Source organism: Drosophila serrata, unplaced genomic scaffold (genome assembly GCF_035046125.1).
Source record: "Drosophila serrata isolate PLE 108 unplaced genomic scaffold, ASM3504612v1 contig_334, whole genome shotgun sequence".
NCBI classification, from domain to species: Eukaryota; Metazoa; Arthropoda; class Insecta; order Diptera; family Drosophilidae; genus Drosophila; species Drosophila serrata.
This window is the reverse complement of record NW_028257232.1, coordinates 1,440,326-1,459,342: the sequence shown is the minus strand read 5'-3', so window position 1 is coordinate 1,459,342 and position 19,017 is coordinate 1,440,326. Positions and strand designations below refer to the sequence as shown.

Here is a 19,017-nt window from a genome sequence, read left to right as displayed (position 1 = left end):
AGTATAAAATGTTTATGCGGGCCTGAGAGCATTTGGAAATCTGGTGCCGCCAAGTGGATTTTCTTTTCAGAATTAGTATTACATTTAAATGGCATATAATTTGTTAGCGCCATAATATTTATGCGACTTGTGGCCGTACACTTTTATTTATGTTCACTTGGCTGCCTTGGAAGAGGGGACTTGAAATGGGACTACGGAGGGGCGCGATCCCCAGCTGACAATCAAAGCGCACTTCTAAGGAATTGCGTTTAATTTGCGTCTCGCTTCGCACAATGCAGCCGCGCCACGCGGCGTATGCGCAATTTTTCACTGGCTTTTCCAACGACTACGACGACTCTGGGGGAAACAATTATTTATTTGTGTTGTTTTTCCGCTGCGTAAATGCGGAAATTTTTAATTGCCGCCTTAACGCGAATTTCAGTGAGTGCCTTTTCGAGTCCAGCAGAAAGTGGCAGAAAGAGAAAGTCCAGAAGAAAGTCTTGGTCTGATTACACTAACTCGGCGTCGCCGGAGCGAATGCTGAATTATTATATTTTTTGAAGCGAGCGACCTTCGTCGCCATAACACAAAAATCGTATAATTCAAAGAAAACATTTTGCTTACATTCCGGAAAAGCGAGCACAGCAAAGGGCATAAGGGAAAATGGGGAAAGTAATGAAAGAAGCTACGGAAAATAGTGGGGAAAATTTGATGAAAAGCGGAAATTTATGGTGAAGAAGGACAGGAGGACGACTATCGACGGCTGAGATTCTAAATTAGATATTTATTTTGTAACTCAATTTATGCACAATAAGAAAATGTCTGTCTGAGTGATTCATTTCTGTGTACAAGGATTCAGTATTATTAATATTACTTGGCCTTGGAAATTCATTTTAAAACCAATTTTAGAGCAAGGAGTTCTTAAAAATATTCATCAAAATACCCTTAGATTAACGAAGCTTAAGTAAAATTTATAAAAAAAAGTTATAAACATTTTCCCGTGTGTATATAACCCCCAATTTTTTTGCCTTGTTTATCCAGTCGTAAGTGACGGCCCAAAGACTCTTCATTTTCTTTGCCTTTTAAAAAAATCCATCTCGCTGTGAGTCCATCAACCAAGCTCTTTTCGTCATGCAGCGTGATTCAAAGACTAATCATTGGATTTTTGTATCCTCTATTTTTCAGGAGACGACGACTTTCGTCCGGCCATTGGGTGACACGAAGGGAAATGGAAAGCGGAGGAGCTCCCCAGTTTCTCCCCTCAAATCGGCGGCCGGCCACGGTGCGGATGCGTGATGTTCTCGCCGCGGCCTTTGACAACTGAAAATGCCAAAAGGTAGCATCGGGCAGGGAGCCGGAGAACTAAATCGATAACCACAGCACACGCGGCGGCACAAAGTGCTGATCAGCCAATCAAGGCGAGGAGCAAGTTACTCGGCGATACAGGGGTGAACTCAAGGGGGGCCACAGAGACCCTCAGCCCGAGGATGCGGATGCAACTGGGCTGGGGCATGGTGTGGCTGCTGCTGGGGATGGGCTTGGGTGTGCTGGCACAGGCAGAGGAGCCATCAGTGGGATCCCCACGGAGTCGCATCAAGGCGGAAACGGAAACCCTGATGACGGGCGACAGCTTCAACATACGCCACGGGCGCTCTCGCTCGCATTTCCTCCTCCATGGCAATGGCAGTGGCACAGCGACTGGGAATGGGAATGCCATCAGTACCCGCCTCCTCCTGGTGCCGCCCACTCCCACCCAGCTGCCGAGCGGCACCTCCCCCGCACCGGTGACGCACAAAATCCGCAAATTGCACAAGAAGAAAATCAACGAGAGCATTCGCAAGAGCGTGGACAAGAGCCTGGGCCTGCTGCATCCGTCGAAGAACCATCGCAGCCTGGCCGAGGCCGAGCACCTGCAGGGGCGTCCGGCCAGCGAGGATACCGGCGAGGACCGGGCCCTCAGTGAGGTCATGCAGCTGGCGGATGAACTGGAGCTGGAGAGCTCACTGACCACGCCCCCCGATCCCAGTATCGGTGTCCAGCAGGCACGTCAATTTGTGCGTGCCAGTGCTGATGAAACCAATTACCAGGACCAGGACCAGGACCAGGATCAGGAGGAAACCCAAACCCATGAGAGGCAGGTAATGCCAGAGGATGACGATGACGATGATGATGATGATGATGATGATGAGGAGCAGGAGCAGGAGGAGCAGCTATCCACCACAGCCAGACCCAGAACCCGCCTGCTGCCCGTGAATGGCACTTGGGAGAGAGCTGGCAAGACACTCCGCGATTCCTCCTCAGACTATGAAAACAATGACCTGGATGTGGAGGAAGATAGCCAACAGACGCTCAACCATCTGCAGCAACTCAATGACACCGAGTGGTCGGAGGGGAACCCCCAGAGAGAGCCCGAAGCGGAGGCCAGATCCCAGGCAGCCAGCATGGAAATCAAGCAGATAAGCTTTGACAGCGACTCTGATGCGGATTCGGATTCGGATACCGATGCCGGGCTGGACACATCCGAGGTGACCATGGACGATGGGTATCCTCCAGATGCCCAAATCGATGACAAGACCAAGCAGCTGGTCATTGGCGATGTGGAGGGCAGTGATTCGGATGCGGACAACATGGAGTCCAGCCAGATCACTGCCGATGTGATCAATGCTCGGGATAGCAAGATCGATCTGGTGTCCAAGTTCCTGCAGTACATTGAGCAGCAGCATCTGATGGGCTCCAACTGTGTGGCCGGCACATCGCTGAATCTGGGCGAGGGTGTGGTGGACCGGTATGCCCAGGACCGGTTCCGGGTGGAGGCCGAGGTGGCCGTCAATCGCGCCAATATGCTGACCAGGTGAGTTGCCTTGGCCAACTTTCCATCTGCCTTCTTTACATCATATTCATTCACACGCAAAAAGTTTTCCAATCGAAAGTTTTGGCCAGACATGCAAGTGGAAATGGAAATGGATTCAGAAATACATGTACACAATCGGGGTTAGGTTAATAGTGAAGGAAAATAAATTGATATCTTTGAGATAAATATATTCGAGCTGCTTGTGATCTATAACTCCCACTAATTATTTTTATTTAAATGCCTTGAGAGAGTAGTTCCCCAATAAGTTAAGTTTCGATGACAGGATGAAAAAATCTCCTTGTATTTGTAATGTAATCTTGTTTTTTTTGCGGACAAACTTTATTTAGTAATTTATGGTTCTTGTTCATGGATCTAGGGACACCAAGTCCACCTCTTCAGCTCCCAACTCCTCCCTGGGCAGGAGATCCTCCTCGGAGGGCGAGAAATCGTTGGCTATGTGAAAGGTCTGGCGAATCTCCTCGACCGTGTGTCCCTTGATCATATTGGCCACTGTCTGGCAGGTGGCATTCAGCAGCTTTTGGATGTCCAGGTAGTTGGCCGCCAGGATCAGCTCAAAGAGTGTCCCCTGATCGACGGCCAGAAACTCCACGTCCCAGGGACTCAGCACTGTGAGGGGATTGAGCTCATCCTCCTCCTCCTCATTGTCATCGTCCAAGTCAAGGTCGGCCTTGTGGTGGTTGGCCCAAATTAAGACTTTGTTCAGTATCATCGAGTTCACATTGGGCAGGGGAATAATCGGATTCTCTGCCGACTCTGCCTCCAAACAGCAATCCTCCAGCAAAGCCCTGATGGTCTTCGAGCACTTTGCCGTCTCCGCATCAGTTTCGAAAACTTCGCCATCGGAGGATTGCAACTTGATAACCGACATGGTTGCTACTAGCCACCTCTGCTCTGAAAGAGTAATTTCCACAAATACCAAAATTGTAAATATGAAAAAGGAAATTTTTGACAATTTCAAAAGGAAAATGATAGATATTGCAGAGGAAAGAGTGAAATCTAACTATGAACACATTTGTTTATATTATTAATCCTATTTAAACTTATGATAAACCTTATGAAAGCAACACTTATGAGATATAATATTTTCTATTATTTAAATACAGAGGAAACCTTCAAACTTATTTCTTAAAAATCTCTATTTAAATGAAACAAACTATTCCAATTATAGACAGGTATAGTCTCTCTATTAAAGTAAACGAAACTACCATAGCTCCCTTTGAAAGTACATTTCACTTACAATTTTCATAGAATAATACCAAAGCAATGTGAGTAGAAAACTCAGGTTATTTTCTATAAATTTTCTCATCTGGAAAATGGCAAAGGCAATCATCGAGGAGTCCAGGACTTGGCCAGGACTTGACCAAGACTTTTCATTCTCCATCGGTCATCGCTCACGTTTCAGTAGTTAGTCGCCAATTTCTGGCCATACAGATTGGCTGGCAAAGTGGCCTTCGATGGCAACGAGCGTAATGTGCTTTTCTTGTTGCGGCAAAACTAGCTTGTGCCACGATTTTCCTCCTCCGGCTCCGGCTTTCCCCCTCCCTCCCATCCCGCCGCCAATTTCCCTTCGCGTCTGCTTGGCTGCGTGCAATTTTTTGATAAAAGTTCAATTACTTAGCCTGGCCAGGACAAAAAGTTTGCGGCATTCCTGTGGCCAAAACGAGGAGCAGAGGACATTGATTTACCTGGCAATTCATTTGGGTCTCTTCTCTGTTTTCTCTTTTTTTTTCTTGGAATTTCCCAGCTGTTCAGGCTGTTGAGGGAAAGGAAAAACTTTTTTCCCACCAGCTACGACGTCGATGTGTGTGATGTGATGTGATGTGTGTCTTTTGTTTTCCCCGCTGCCATGCTGAGCGTCCCTTCATCGATTTGGGCAGTGTATCGCATCGACCTAAGTGACAATCGCCAGGACATTCGAGGAGCTGCAATCTACCCAGTATCTGTTCCAGCATTCTTTCAGTTCTTTGCTTTTCCCCCCAGCACAAACAATAAACACCAAGTTTCATCAGATGTCGCATATGTGGGCACAGAGTCCTGTTCTTGGTCCGAATGTCCTTGCCTGCATACACGCATCCTATATGTCAATGTCCGTGTCTTTGGGACTTTCACGCAGACATTAGGGCAGGAATTTATGTCTTTCAGTTTTTCTTTAATGCCTCTCTCTGCGTCTCCGTTTTGGTCGAAGCACAAAAAACGAGGAGCAAAAAGAAGGTGATTTTCTATATATACATTAGAGTCCTGGCTTGGGTGTGGCTGTGGGATCCGTGCAACAGGCCAAGGATGTGATTTAGTCCCTGGACATAATTTTCAAGAACAGAAGATAACAACTTTGGGGCACTGATTGGTGAGCAGGAAATCAAGGACATTTGTCCACGGAAAACTCATTTGTTAAAAGCCACAAAAAATAAAGGAAGTGTAAGAGAGTGAGGAAGCAAGGACATGAATACAAGCTGACAAATCTAATGAACAAATGCCGCTTGTCAATAAAACGCACAAATAAACAATTAACCCAGCCGAGAGGGAGAGAGGAAGAAAGCAGCTTGACAAATTAAGTGACGGAGGGGAAATTTGGTGAAATGGAAAAGCCGGAAAACAGCGAAAACCCCCCCCCCAAAAAACAAGGAATAGGAGCAGCTGATGGTGTAACTTGGCCTGGGGAGCAATAAAATGTCAAAGTCGCACAACACACAGAGCTGTTAACGTCAAATGTCAATAAATTAAATTGCGCCTGGCCTCTGGATCTGGTTTTGGGATCAACATTATTGCATTTAGTGTCATATGCCAGACATTTGTTTTCATTATTTGTTCAATACGGGCGAATGTGACTCCTGGGACAGGGACTTTCCTGGCTCTAAAGCCTGGTCCTGTCCTACTGATTTATTCACTCCCTCCTCAGCCATAAATTCAAGGGAGAGGAGCAAGTCCTCGCCTCACTGCTTCATAATTTCCAACAGCTAATCACAGCGCCTGTTTTAATCAGTTTTGCTTGTGTTAACATAATCAAGGCTGGCCGGGAAAAACTTTTCCCTTTTTGCGTTATCCGAAGGGGGAGGAAATTAACAAGGAGCAGGAGCAGGAGCAGGAGCAGGAGCAGGAGCAGGAGCAGGAGCTAGGGTTTCCTCTCAAGATAGATACTAATTGAAGTTATTGTTTTGTGATACATTGTTATCGCTTTCCCTGTGATTCCGGCGGCGTCTGCTCCTTGTTCCTGCTCACTTTTCTCTTCTTTTTTTTGTTTGGGCATTTCCCGTTTACTTTGTAAGCAAAAACAAAACAAAACAAGAATAACATTTAAGGATAACAAAGAGCTGGGTTTCTGGATTGGGGGGAAAAAGGGAAAGCTGGCTGCTATAGAGGTGAGTGGAAAAAGGGATGGTTTTGCTTGGCAGGAAAACAATATCAATTCAACTTGAAATTACGAGCTTCAATTGTTTTCTTGCCTTGGCCACTTTTCGTTAGTTTCCGTTCACGCCATGTTGCCAAAGTGTAGACAGCAAACAAAAAGGACGACGACTCCTTTCACACCCTCTACACACCCTCCACACACACTCTACATACAGAGTACCAGAGTGTGGCAACATGGCGGATGGAATCGGAAAACTTTTAAGTACTTAAATGTGTTGTCGTCGAGAGCGGTTGAAGAGGGAGAGAAATATCGAGCTCTGCTCTTTTTGGCTTTTCCCCGAAATTGAGTTTCCGGCTTTTCCAAACTCTTTTGTTTCCTGGCTAACTTCGAGTGCACATCGCTGGTATTTGCCAGGCAATGATTTTGTTTTTCTGCGGAAGCTCGGCGATAAACTTGGCAAATAATTTATTGCCTCTCCCGTTGCTTGTTTCAATTTTACTGCTGTTACTGTTGATGTTGCTGCTGCTGCTGCTGCTGCTGCGTTTGGTTTCAGTTCAAACAACAAATCGAAATTGAAATCTGCATAAGCGATGCAGTTTCCAATTGCCAACGGCAATAAAACGCGACAGCGGCAAGGACACTACTTGCCGCTCCCAAAGGAGGTGCCTCCCAGACCCTGCTCGTTGTCATTGTCAACATCCTTCAAAAGTTCTCCTCCAAACGGAGGAAGCAAACAAAATATATATACATCCATATATGCAAGTCAATGTTCAGGCAATAGTTTCACACAGAAATAAATAGAAAAGAATATATAAAGATCTTTTCAGGCTTCACGTATAGCAATTTATAGCAAAATAATTCTTATTTTTAATTTTCATGTATAGTTCTTTATGAATAAACAATTTCCACGAACAAAAAATACATTTTAAAAGGTTGCTAGGGCCTTAAAATAAATTTCAAATAAATTTCCCTACGAAAAACTAAAGATTTTCAAGTTTGTTTTTAAATTTGATTTACCCAAACTCAAAGAAACCCAAAACGTATTCAAAAAACATGAATTTCTCAAGTAAGAACCTGTTCTTCTTTTGATTTATCCCCAAAATCACATTAATTTTTCTCAGTGTATCCAACAAGGCCATGAAAATCAATGCATTTCCCCACCCTCTGTGGCTTGCCTTTCACTTGATTTCTCTCAGTGTTTGAATGTGTGCTTCTGGCTTTGGGACTTTGTGCCGCTTGATTTACTCGACTCGACTTTTGCCCGGCGGGCGGTGCTAATAACGCTGCCCCCTTCAACCTATTTCCACCTCTTTTCCCTACCACCCACCGCCCCCTGCCACGCCCACCAAGCCCCGACCACGCCCTTGCTTTGCGCTATTTTTATTGTTGCTGTTTTTATTTGGTTGCTGCAGAATGCAACTAGCAAGTTGTCTAGCCCCGAAATGGAAATTGTTTTCATTTCTGAGCGAGGCAATCCTAATGTGCATTTTTCCCCCGCATTTGCCACGCTTTTCCCCTCGGCTGCCACAGGATTTTGCACCGCTTTTCCCGCAACTGGAAAACTGCAACTGACACGGACATGCATAAGGCCCCACACAGAGTCCGTATGTGTGGAAGCACTCGGCCGCGGACCTTTTTTCCAGCTGGTTTATTTCAGATTCTCACATCTGGGCTTGACTCCTGTGCCCAACGACTCCTGAATGCTGAATGCCAGAATCCTGAATGTTGAATCCTGAATGCTGTATCCTGCCCTTGTCTGCAGCCTGCTTGCTGGCGTTGTTGGATGTAAATGTTCCTGCTCGGGGTTCTCCAGTTCAAGTTCTGCTCGTGGCTGCTCCATATGGTTCTACCTCCGCCCTTTCAGTTCAGGTTTTTACAGAAAGTACAGTCAAGCCTCACAAACAATGGATAACAAAACTACTTAAAAAAGTAGAAAGTAGAAGTAGGAATTCTTATAACACATATTATATCTTATAAAGAAGTCCAAATGTATTTCAAAGTACTCAAAATATCACTAAAACCCAAAAAAAAACATCTCTAAATGTTAAAAATTATATTGCTTTATAATCTGAAATGTTATAGCATAATTCTAATCACTCTTTCAAAGGTTTAAAATCTATTATTAATTTCTAAAGCACTTTTTTACTGTCTAGAGTATTAACATATGTACAATGTTTTGGCATAATTTTGTAATACTTTTCAAGGGATTTAGATAGCCTGCTAATTTCAATAGCACCTCGCCACCTTCGCTGTTATACTTATTCACAAATCCTTTGAATTCTCCTCCTATTTTCGTAGTTCAACTGTAAAACCTCAGTGGCTAAATGCCTTTTCAACTCAATTCTATTTGGAGTAACAGAGAAAAATTTGGCTTAGGTTAGATCGACTGTGAATGTTTTGCGGTGGCAGCTCTCCCCAGCACTTTTGAACGGCTTTACAAACTACACATTGCCACATTTGCTGCATTGCTGCTGCTGCTGCTGCTGCTGCTGCTGCTGTGGCGCGCTTTGTGCAACACATGTTGCCATAACTTAACAGCTTAACAAACTTGTCGAGTATACCCGAAAACGAGGAGGCCGGCTCCCCTCCCCGGGGGTCTCCTCCTGCTCGTCCTTTTCGTCCTGCTCTCAAGTGGCTGACGGCGGCCCACTTGGCGTATGCGTAACGTTTAAACCGACCTCAGCCGCAGCTTTTTTCGCCACGGACTCGCAGTCTATTTTTGCGCAATAAAAAAAGCATTCGGATCAGGACCCAGAGCCGCAGACAGCAGCGGCCAAAGTTTGTCCTTGCAAGGAGGCCCAAAGGCGCGAGGCTTCCACGACTCTCGACTCATTATGCTCCATGGCAGGAAATCAAAAGGGAAACTTTTTGGGCCACGAAAATGTTTGGCAACTTTTAGCCTCGCGGACTCGGCTCTTGGTTCTCTGTTCTTCTGCCTGCAATAATAATCATCGGGCTGGCAAAGTGCGTTGCCAAGAAGTTAGCAAGTTGAAAGCAATTAATGGACTAAATCAAAAAGCATTTTTTGAACAATAAGCGAGCGGGGCAGTTGCTGCATGTCAACACAACAACAAGTGTCGGGGGTTCAATTAGCCGCAAGCTGAAGCCAGGGAATTGGTAATTAATTGAACTCCTCTTTTCCAGCTTCCTGGGAGAGTGGAAACTCTGCCATTGATTTTCCCGGCCCCCCTTTGATCTTGTGCCGCGTGTCATGTCAGGCAATTTTCTCTGACATAAGCCAACTTGGTTACACAATTTCCCTCGGTAACTTTTTAATTTATACATCTTGGCTGGTTAAAAGTTGGTAACTTTTTAGTTTTGTTTGCTTCACAAGGTTGCAAATATTAAACAAGTTAAGCCAGCATATGTTGTATATTTATAGAGAGTTAAGCAATCAGTGGGAAAGTTGATAATGAAGTAAGGGAAAATTATAGACAACCAAAAGTTGAAAAATTAATATATCAAAACAGGCCTGAAAATGATTTCTCCTTTAAGATAAGCTTCTTTCGCACAATTTCCCTCAAAACCATTCGTAAATGTCAATTAGCAGGCTCCTTAATATATAAAAAATCTTCTTCCTTTCCTGATTTAACTGTCCATCAAAACCGGATTTCTTCTTGGAGATATCCTGCCCCCACGTCTGACATGAAACCTAATTCACAGAAGTCAATTAGCACGAATCATATCTAAATATATATCTTGTAAATTTCGTTTCATTTTGGCCAGTTAGTTATGCCTTTGCCTCACCGTTTGATCATTTAATTATGGCCTAATTAAAATTGGCAAAAAGCCTTGACCGTTATGGGCCATTAAAAGGCGCAGTCGACAAACAAAACAAAAAATAAGGGACACACAAAAGGGACCGAAGGCAGCCCCAAAAAGCATCATCATTCTGTCCCATCATGATGGCCATCCATTCATCCATTCATTCATTCATTCGTTCTTTCGTTTGGCCAGGACATGAAGGAGTAGTATGGCCAAGTGTCTTGGCTTTGAATAATTAAACCGGAGCATTTCGCTTTCAATTAAGATGTCGACACGCAGGCATCAGGATGCTTGAGGCCTCCCCAGAGGATACAGAGGATACTGAGGGTCCTTTGGCGCCCACCCAGGTGCTTGCCTTAAAATTTCAACAAATTTCATTTTACTTTCAGTCTGCATAATTAATTTTTTGTTCACACTGCGCGTTATAATGGAATTTAATTTCCTTGTTTATGGCTGGCCAATTAAATGATTTCTTCGCGTGCTTGATTTCCGCCTCTCGCCTCCGCTGCTCTGCCTTTGAAATCAATAAATCGCAGCCTTGGCAGCGACTTGAATGCAAATATGAGGCTAACAAGGAGCCCGGGGGGCAGGACGAGGCAGGCAGAGACCTCATCCTCGTCATGCAACGACCTTCTCAAGTCAAATAACAGAAAAAAGCGGCTTAAGTGCCAGCGGGCGGCCGCCTTGAGTTTCTAATACGGCCAAGACTGGCATCATGTGCTAAACAAATAAGCGAAACAGCCGACTTAAGTCCTCCTCCATGGAGATTTTTCCCCGGATCTGGCCCAGCTCGCCGTGGGTGGGATTTTCCTGCCTTGTGATGGGCATTTGACAAAGCACCGGATATAAATTGCCAAGGTCTCAGAATGAACTTTTGTCCGTTCCGTCGGTCGGTCAGTGATGGGCGCCAAAAAACATGATTTTAATTAAATGTCAGAAAAGATTCGCGCTCTCAAAACTTTCAATGCATTTTCTGTGTAATTACACCTATAGTATACTCAGCACACACAACACACAACACACATAGGTGTTTATTACCTTAAATTCCCAAGTAACCACAGCAGCAACGAGGGTTGTCAAGGAAGTTCATAGCTGAACTAGGAATAAAAATAAAATTAAGTATACGCCATGATGACCTATGGGTTTAGTACTTATTTCAGATAGAATTAATTCTAGAATTTAAGAAAATGTATTTTATTTTTGCTTACAGCAGAGACTCAGTGTTAACCCTCGAAGAGGCAATATGTAAGCAGACAAAGGACAAAAGGTAGTGAGATAGCACTCTCGAGTACTTAGTGAGTTACTTACTCCTGGCTCCCTCTCGTCCTGGCCACTGGCACACCTGAAGCTTGTTTGGCGCTTGTTTTCCACCTCCTTCCCCCCCCCCCCCTCTTTTTCAGCACTCAAGTGGTGAAAAGTGTTTTTAACACACTTTAGGGAAGACTAGCAGGGAAAAGGAAGGGTTTCGGGAGGAGGACTGCAACTGTAGGCATCCCGAAACTATATAAGCACGCAAACAGTTCAAGTTGTCTAAGGAGAATGTTAATTTTGGGGTGGTAAAGTCGAGGGAAAAGTTGAAGAAAAAAGGCACTGGGAGAAATATCTTATAAGTGAACTTGTAGCACATTTTAAAGACCTATTTTTTCTGTTTAAATGCAGCAAAGAGATGGATATATTTGCTCTCAACTCGGAACCATTTACCATAAATAATGAGGAGGCTGGTTGGTTGGAAAGAAACGCTGTCAACTCCATGTCGGGCTCCCAGCTAAGTCAGCATTATCGCCGGCGAATGGCGGCGGCGTCATCATCATCATTAGGCGACTTTTGAGCCCTGACACGGCCTTGGACACTCGCATGGATTTGCTTTGGTTTGGTTTGGTTTTGGCAAAGGCTGAGGGGGATTTGTGTTTGGTTGTGGGTATGTGGGTGGTGTGTGTTAGCTGTTGGCTCTCAGCTGACAAAATGCCGTTGACATTTACAAATGAGGCCCGCCAGCGAATTAATGAGCCACGCCCAATTAGCGAGCGCGTCACATGAGCGAGAGCTTCGAGCGTTGCAAGGATCCCCCGCCAAAAAGGCTCCCATTATCCTGATGTCTCTGCTCCTGGCTAATGTATTGGAAAATGAAATTGAAGCCAATGTCTGCGACTTTCTTTTATTCTCACTCTCTATTCTTTTTTCGTTGTACCCTCCCTCTCCTTAAAGCAACAATTTAATTAATATTACACAGACAAAACAAGGTGGTAATCTCAGGGCCCCCACTCTCTGCTCTGCTCTGAAATCTTCAATGTAATTTTCTCGTTTACTCGTTTTTTTTTTTTTGGGGCGAAGAGGTCTAAGGGGCAAGGCATCCTAGTATCCTTAGTATCCTGGCATCCTGGCAGACAATAGGAAGGCAGGAGCGCACTTGAGCACAGTTTGAGGCTGAGGCTTGAATGCGCCGCGCCTATAAGTATGCACTTGTGACCGTATTCCGCCCCCTGATTCTGTTCGGGGATATATGTATATATATAATATATAGTATAAAACATAGAAAAGAAGCTCTCTTGCTGGTCCACTGAGCCACTTTCGGGTCTCTGCTTGAGTTGCAACCAAGTTTCTTGTATTATATTTTATTATATTAATATATAATACATAGTATATATTAAAAGGGGTGTGGCCACTTAAAGCTTTAGCAGAATATTCGTGTCACTTACATAATAATAAGGACATTGGTTAACGACCTCGTTTAATCTCTAGAAATTGTTGAAAAAATAATAGAAAATATTATTTTGAATAGGTAAATTTAAAAAAGACTTTATCTTTCTAATAAATTTACCCCAATACCTTTTCCTTTCTGCATTTCAAATGCAATTTCAGGCAATTTCCTGACTGGCCATCATCATAAATTCAATTGAAATACATATATTTTTTTGGTGCGCTCAAAGGACCTTTAACTAATATCCGATATATGCTTCCCTCTTCTCTCTCTGTTTTCCCCTCTCTAACAGAATCTTTAAGACCACAGGACGCTCGGTGCAGGAGGATGTCAACCTGCTGCACGCCTCCGTCCTGTCCATGGTGGAGTTCGACGATGATATATTCGCGGCCGGAAATTGCTTCGACTGGAACGAGCATCCCGCCCAGCCAGGACTCTTTTGTCCCTTCGCCTACCGCCTGCCGCCGCCGAATCTGGGCGCGGTCTTTGCCAAGGATCTGGCCATGGAGTATCACTATCTGGGCAATACCTCCGAATGGTTCTTTCTGGCCCGCAAGAACGCCGAGAAGGTGATAGCCCGGAATGAGCAGTATCTCAAGTGTAAGTATCCCGGGGTAGCTCTTACGTTCGTCGTCTGAAATCTGTGTTTGGGATTCGGGAATGTCCTTGATTTATTTCTCGGCTGGGGTAAGCAGAAGCTCCTCTCCTTATTTATGGCGACCCGATAGCAGGACCCACATATACGTACACAGTACAGTGGCAGTCAATATAACAGTTCCAAGTAGATAAAATGTCCTTAAAAGTTTGCTAATAAATATTGTAATTTAAGAAAGGAATTGTAAAATATAAATAATACCTATTATATTCGTTCAAATTCATTCTTTTTCTCCCATTACCTTAACTTTAAGGTTCTTTAATTAAAGAAATATATATTTAATGTATTCATTCTATCTTTGCTGCTATATTTTACCCTGAACTGTACATATACTATACAAAGGACATTAAATATTTATTTTTGCAAGCTTTAATCTGCGACTTCATTAGTCACCGCCCAGACGACGGCAAAAATCAGAGTTGGGGCATCTCGCCTAATTGCGAAAGAGAGTCGCATATTTTACCCAGATTTATCAAGGACCAAATGACCGAAAATGTCCCCCTGACAGCGCCACAATTAAGCAATAATAAATAAACAGAATCTAAGGATCCCAGCGAACTCCACTTTAAATGGAAATTACCTGAACCTGGTGCAAATTTACCAATTCCGTTCGTAATTAGCCGGACTTCCGTTTTCTCCCCTAAGAACGATGCGTGTGAGCTAATTTTATGCAAGACTCGACATCCGGTGGAGCTCGAGGACTTACTGGCAAAGCTGTGTCGAGTGTCCTTTGATCCCTGCTTTTCCTGATGTCCTAGTCCCTCGCTAAATTTAAGTTGCATGAAATTAATTTTAATGATGTAAACTTATTTTGGCAGCAACCTTACATGATTTTGACCGGCTGTTTGCATAGTTTTCCGCGGCGGGAACAAATGCACTTGACACGACCATGCCGCAACATTTCAAAATAATTTGCAAATTAAAGGTTACGGTTACACCACGTCGCAGGATACCCCCTGGCCGCAGGACTCCTCCGTGTCCTTCGTGTATGCCGGGTCCGACGGCTTGCGTGTGCAACGTTGGCATGCAAATTATTTGTTTGCCTGCCTACAACTAATACTAAACGTGGAACAAGGGTTTTTTCGGTATTCCCACGGCATTTACACTGAGCAAAAAATATTATATACTCGGGTGATTTCAATTCAGATATAGATTTTATTTTCTGATGAGTTTTTGATAACCAAAATGTAAGAGTGTTTTAATGTTGCAAAGAAAATTGATTATTTTAATCGGTTTTTTTGGGTTAGCAAGCATTGGTTACACTAATAACAGTTTTCCCCTGGAGAGTGGGTTTATAAATTAGTGTGACCAACGCTAAATAAAAAGCATAGAGCTCTTAATCGTTTGAGAGAAGGGGTTTTAAGTTTACACTAACTATTACTTTTACCATATGTTTCTCTCAGTGTGACAACTCCCTTGTAACCGGCCACAGGCTCTGGTGCCGCCTGCAAATTGCATGTGGGAAATTGCATGAGAGATGCCGTTGAAAAATGTGCACAGTACGTATACGTAACGTAAACGGCCGCACTGCCATATTACGTATACGCCGCGGCGTTTGATTGTACTCTGTGACTTTGGCTGCGACACTCAACCACACACACTCGTACACACACACTAACACACACCCATCACCGCGACATGCCGAGGGAAAACAAATGGAATCGAAAGCAAACAAGCTGTTCGGTAAAGGGGGGTTGGGACGCCCATGCATACTAATAGCGTTTTTTGGGAGCGTTGGCCAGGGGGGAGCCGCATCCGGCCAAGAGTTGATTGCAGGCTGGGAGCCAACTATTTGCCATAGATAAAGGTCCGTTTTGGACATCCGTTTTGTTTGCCATGGCCGCCAAAATTGAAAAGACGACTGGAAAACAAATAAAAAAACCAAGTTGCCAAATTATATTTGTGGCTCAAACAATAAACGAAAGCTGGGTTCGTGTCCTGACATCAAGTCTCATTTATCTACTGGCCCAAAGTCGCCCTAAGCCCCAGCGAACCATGATTTACGATGTGCTGAAACTGAAACTGCATTTGCATATTTGCTCCTGGCTTTAAAGTTCGTCCTGCCGCAGCGGAAAAAACTTTTATGGGAAAGAGTTTCCCCCAGAGAGTCATAAATCGTGGCATTGCAGCCTTATTAAATTATTGCCACACTTTTCGCAAGGACAACGTTTAAGCCTTGCCGAACACTTTTCACGCCACAACCAATTTGCGGCCAATTCGGGCGCAATTAATTTGATTATATGTTTGCGGTGCACAATGCAAATGTTGTGTCTTTTTATTTGGCCGAAAAAGCCAATTCGCGAAGTGATTACCTTTTCATGGCATAATTAATAATATTTTTTTGCTCGCCGATTTCGCCAAATGGAGCAATCAATGGAAATGCGAGTGCATTTAATAGCCTGTTCGGTTTATTGGTTGTAATATTCAAAAAATGATTAATAATGTCGATTTAAGTGCACTCAATATATAATGATTTGGCCTAATTGTTGATTTTTTCGGGGGGAGGAATCATTTGGGCTTTTGTGGCTACTCGAATGCGCAGTGAATTGTTTAGAGGCACTTTTACCAGTGGGAAATTAACATTTAATGAGTTTTTAGGGGAGTACGTTTAAAAAAGACATATTATATAGTCATTTTAATTCAATAAAATAAATAAATTGCTTACTACAAAGTTAAATTCTTATTTAAATGCTTGGAGAACCTTTTCAGCTGTCAACTAACTTGCTAAATGTTTGCTTAAAGCTTCATTCATATAAAATTAAACTAAATTGCTAGTAAAATATTAGTTTTTCCCCTCGATTGACCAAGATAAAAATGACAAAGGATTCTTTTCTTTTTCTTATTTCCTGCTATTGTTAGATTCTATCGATGCTTTGGGTATACATTGCCATACGGCCAGCAAAATCATATATCAGTGTCCATCTTTTCTGGCTCATACTAACCACTTTACATGTTTATGTACTCGTACTCGAACTCACACTCATACTCGTACTCATACTCATACTCATACCCACACTCCTCAGCACTCATATGGAGACGCGTGTGCGGCAAGTAAACCGCAAAAATATGTCATAATATTTGCTTTCCCTCTGAGTTCCTCCCCCAGTTGCCTGTTTTTCCAGCTTTCCCCAGTTTCCCCAGTTTTTCCAGCTTTTCCAGCTCCCTAGGCAGACAGACTGGGCGATCCGTTTTATATTATTATATTCCGCCTCTGCCTTTTGCGCTGGTTACAAGTCACGTGTTTAACATAAAATTTAAATAAAAATCGCATACAATATGTAAACGGTTATATGTACTTCCTGTGGTTGCCTCTTCCCTCTGCTCCTTGCCACAGAAATATTCTTCCAGAGCCCTGAGTCGGCCGTTGTAATTTCCGTCTGTTAACACAATTTGCAAATTCAGTCAGAATTTCACATCCTTTGGCATCGCCATTACCATTTACCAACTAAATCAGCCAAAATCTTATGAGATAAGCCACAACATATACAGATTTTATGCAAATCACGGACATAAAGAATCGCAGTTGTTGTGCTCGTGGCGAGTGCAGGCAGGATAATTTGGGATAACTGAGCTCTGAGCTAATTTTACTGAAAGTGATCGGCCAGATTCATTTGCCGCACTATTGTGATGATGCTGAAGGCAATCTTGGCCACCTAAAATGGAGTGGAGAGACATGAGTTTTCTTTTTTGTGATAGATCCCAGACTCACGCTTATGTTGCTGTTCATAGAGATGGGAAAAATTCCACCTGCAATGAATATTATAGGCTGCTGGACATGATGCATAAAGTGCACGAGGGTGGCCTTGTATCGAGGCTCAGCGTCGACCCAATTCGATTGAAAAATGGTGTTGGCCAAATCCTGGGCATCGTCCAGAAGGAGATTGCAGGTATAGCAAAAGGGGAATGTCTGCATCAGAATGGTGATAACAAGCAGAAAGGATGCCACACCCTTCCAAAAGTTCGAAAAGAAGAACACATTGATCAGAGTCAAACCCAGCACAGAACCAATGAGGAGAAATTGCACAAAGATGGTGCGGGATATCATGGGACGGATCATATCGCAGCATCTGGAGAATACAAATTACTTTTAGTTTCTAAACAAATACACAAACTTGCCGTATAATCATCTTGTGATCAATCACACAATTAACTAGATCCTGGTAGTTGTCAGCCTCGCTCCTTTCCGGATCCATTCGCAAATTCCTCACATGATCCTTGAGCACATCCATGTGCGCCCGAAAGATAATAGTAAACATCAGGGGATACGTGTCCGATAGCTGATCCTGCAGCACCGCAAAGGACATGGTTATGTACTCAAAGATGGCCTGAATCCACAAACTGCCCAGGCCATCGCGCCAATCCACAAAAGGATTGTACACCGACCAGGGAGGACGACCACTGAGGGCATGAGAGAGGAAAGTGGATCCCGTAAAGCCGCAGTAGATGAAGCTGTAGATGAGGAACGCATAGTTGCAGCGGGCCACCATGTCATGGATCTTCTTCCGATCTCCATCACCCTGCAGCCTCCTGTCTAGATTGTCCAGCAGCATCTCCGTCTTCCTCAGCCTCCAGAGGAATATATACGTAATCGTGGACTTCACAGACGCTCCATACACATTAATGCACACCGGCAGGGAGGTGAGGAACTCCCCAGGCGTAAAGTTCTTGAACTCATTCACATAACTAATGATGAAGCCCACGGGTAGGTAGAACACTCCAAAGGCGAAGGGTACACATGTCCAGAAGAGATACACATACCGCAGTAGACCCTCCTTCGGCGGAGTCCATCCTATGAGCCACATGGCCCGATAAAGATATATATTCGCCTCACGGGACTGCACTTTCTGCTCCAGCGGAGCCGGATTAATCAGTTGGAACAGCACCATGGCCTATGTCTATGCAAAGAGCTCTGACTACTGGCTTTATATATGAACGAACTGTCACCCACCGATAATTGGACAGGTGCTCGATTTCCGGCCAAAATTATTATTTATTTATTTAGGCGAAGGCAGGCAGGCAGCTCTGTCAACTGTCAATTAGACGATTAATTGTTAAATGGATATTCCTAATAACTCAATTTAGGGTGAGAAAGCCCTGTGAATTATTTTTATATATAGCAAATAATTAATGGGAGAAACAATCTCTAGTATTATAATCCTCGAAGGATACTTGTAATCTGCTTGAGGATGCAAGTTTAGTGAGTGTAAAACTACTTAAAGTGCCGTCGTGCAAATATTAGTTCCGAAAATCTCTCACTAGTTATCCTCCATGAGGACTCTATCTAGGCCTCCTGCCATTTCTCTATTTCTCTTAAACTTCTCCCCGAGATTCATCTGATTGACAATTGTGATGAAGAATATAATGACACGATTCACCCGGGCCACCACTTTGTGTAGGATCTCTCTCTGGCTGGGAGTGCGGCATCTGTCATCGAGAGGAGCTATCAGCTCATTCATCCGCCGCATCCGCCACATCTGCGAGTAGGTCACACACGTCTTGATCACATTTCCCACACAATTGAGATCTACCTGCAGCGAGGTGAGGAACTCCATCGGCGTGAAGCGGTCAAAGTGCACCACATAGGTGAGGGACAAGCCCAGGGGCAGATAGACCACACCCATCAGCATGGTGGTTATTGTCCACAAGGCGTATGTCCACCTAAGCCAACCCCTCTCCACCGGCGGTATCCATCCCAGGCAGGT

General features: G+C 44.0%; 3 protein-coding genes across 7 annotated transcripts in view; 1 reads left to right on the top strand and 2 right to left on the bottom strand.

The window, feature by feature from the left end:
* LOC110178455 (uncharacterized) overlaps window positions 1-19,017 on the top strand; it is a 62,390-nt gene that overhangs the window by 16,845 nt on the left and 26,528 nt on the right. The window contains exons 2-3 of the mRNA XM_086837791.1: window positions 1,165-2,830; window positions 12,953-13,260. Coding sequence (XP_086693917.1) covers window positions 1,467-2,830; window positions 12,953-13,260 — 1,672 coding nt within the window. The 5' untranslated portion in view covers window positions 1,165-1,466. The remainder of the gene's footprint in view (window positions 1-1,164; window positions 2,831-12,952; window positions 13,261-19,017) is intronic.
* On the bottom strand, window positions 3,134-10,960 carry SkpF (SKP1-related F). Its single transcript, XM_086837796.1, has one exon. The coding sequence runs from the start codon at window positions 3,717-3,719 to the stop codon at window positions 3,195-3,197; it is 525 nt and encodes a 174-aa protein (XP_086693922.1). The 5' UTR covers window positions 3,720-10,960; the 3' UTR covers window positions 3,134-3,194.
* LOC110178450 (odorant receptor 59b-like) lies at window positions 16,500-18,397 on the bottom strand. Of its 5 annotated transcripts, none has more exons than XR_002319340.2 (4): window positions 17,432-18,212; window positions 17,025-17,382; window positions 16,751-16,968; window positions 16,500-16,692 (listed from the first exon to the last, which is right to left on the bottom strand). XR_002319340.2 is itself a non-coding variant. In XM_086837794.1 (4 exons), the coding sequence occupies exons 2-4, from the start codon at window positions 18,199-18,201 to the stop codon at window positions 16,900-16,902; spliced, it is 1,197 nt and encodes a 398-aa protein (XP_086693920.1). In that variant the 5' UTR covers window positions 18,202-18,210; window positions 18,264-18,397; the 3' UTR covers window positions 16,500-16,899. The 5 variants fall into 5 exon arrangements, 3 of the variants coding, with proteins under 3 accessions (XP_086693920.1, XP_086693921.1, XP_020801244.2); XR_002319341.2 differs by having other exon boundaries at window positions 16,758-16,968; XM_086837794.1 differs by adding an exon at window positions 18,264-18,397 and having other exon boundaries at window positions 16,500-16,968; window positions 17,432-18,210.

Coding starts and splice junctions, on each gene's coding strand:
- SkpF (XM_086837796.1), bottom strand. CDS start 3,719: ATGTCGGTTATCAAGTTGCAATCCTCCGATGGCGAAGTTTTCGAAACT.
- LOC110178450 (XM_086837794.1), bottom strand. CDS start 18,201: ATGGTGCTGTTCCAACTGATTAATCCGGCTCCGCTGGAGCAGAAAGTG. Junction 17,383..17,431: donor GATCACAAGATGATTATACG/GCAAGTTTGTGT, acceptor TGTATTCTCCAG/ATGCTGCGATATGATCCGTC. Junction 16,969..17,024: donor CTATGAACAGCAACATAAGC/GTGAGTCTGGGA, acceptor ACTCCATTTTAG/GTGGCCAAGATTGCCTTCAG.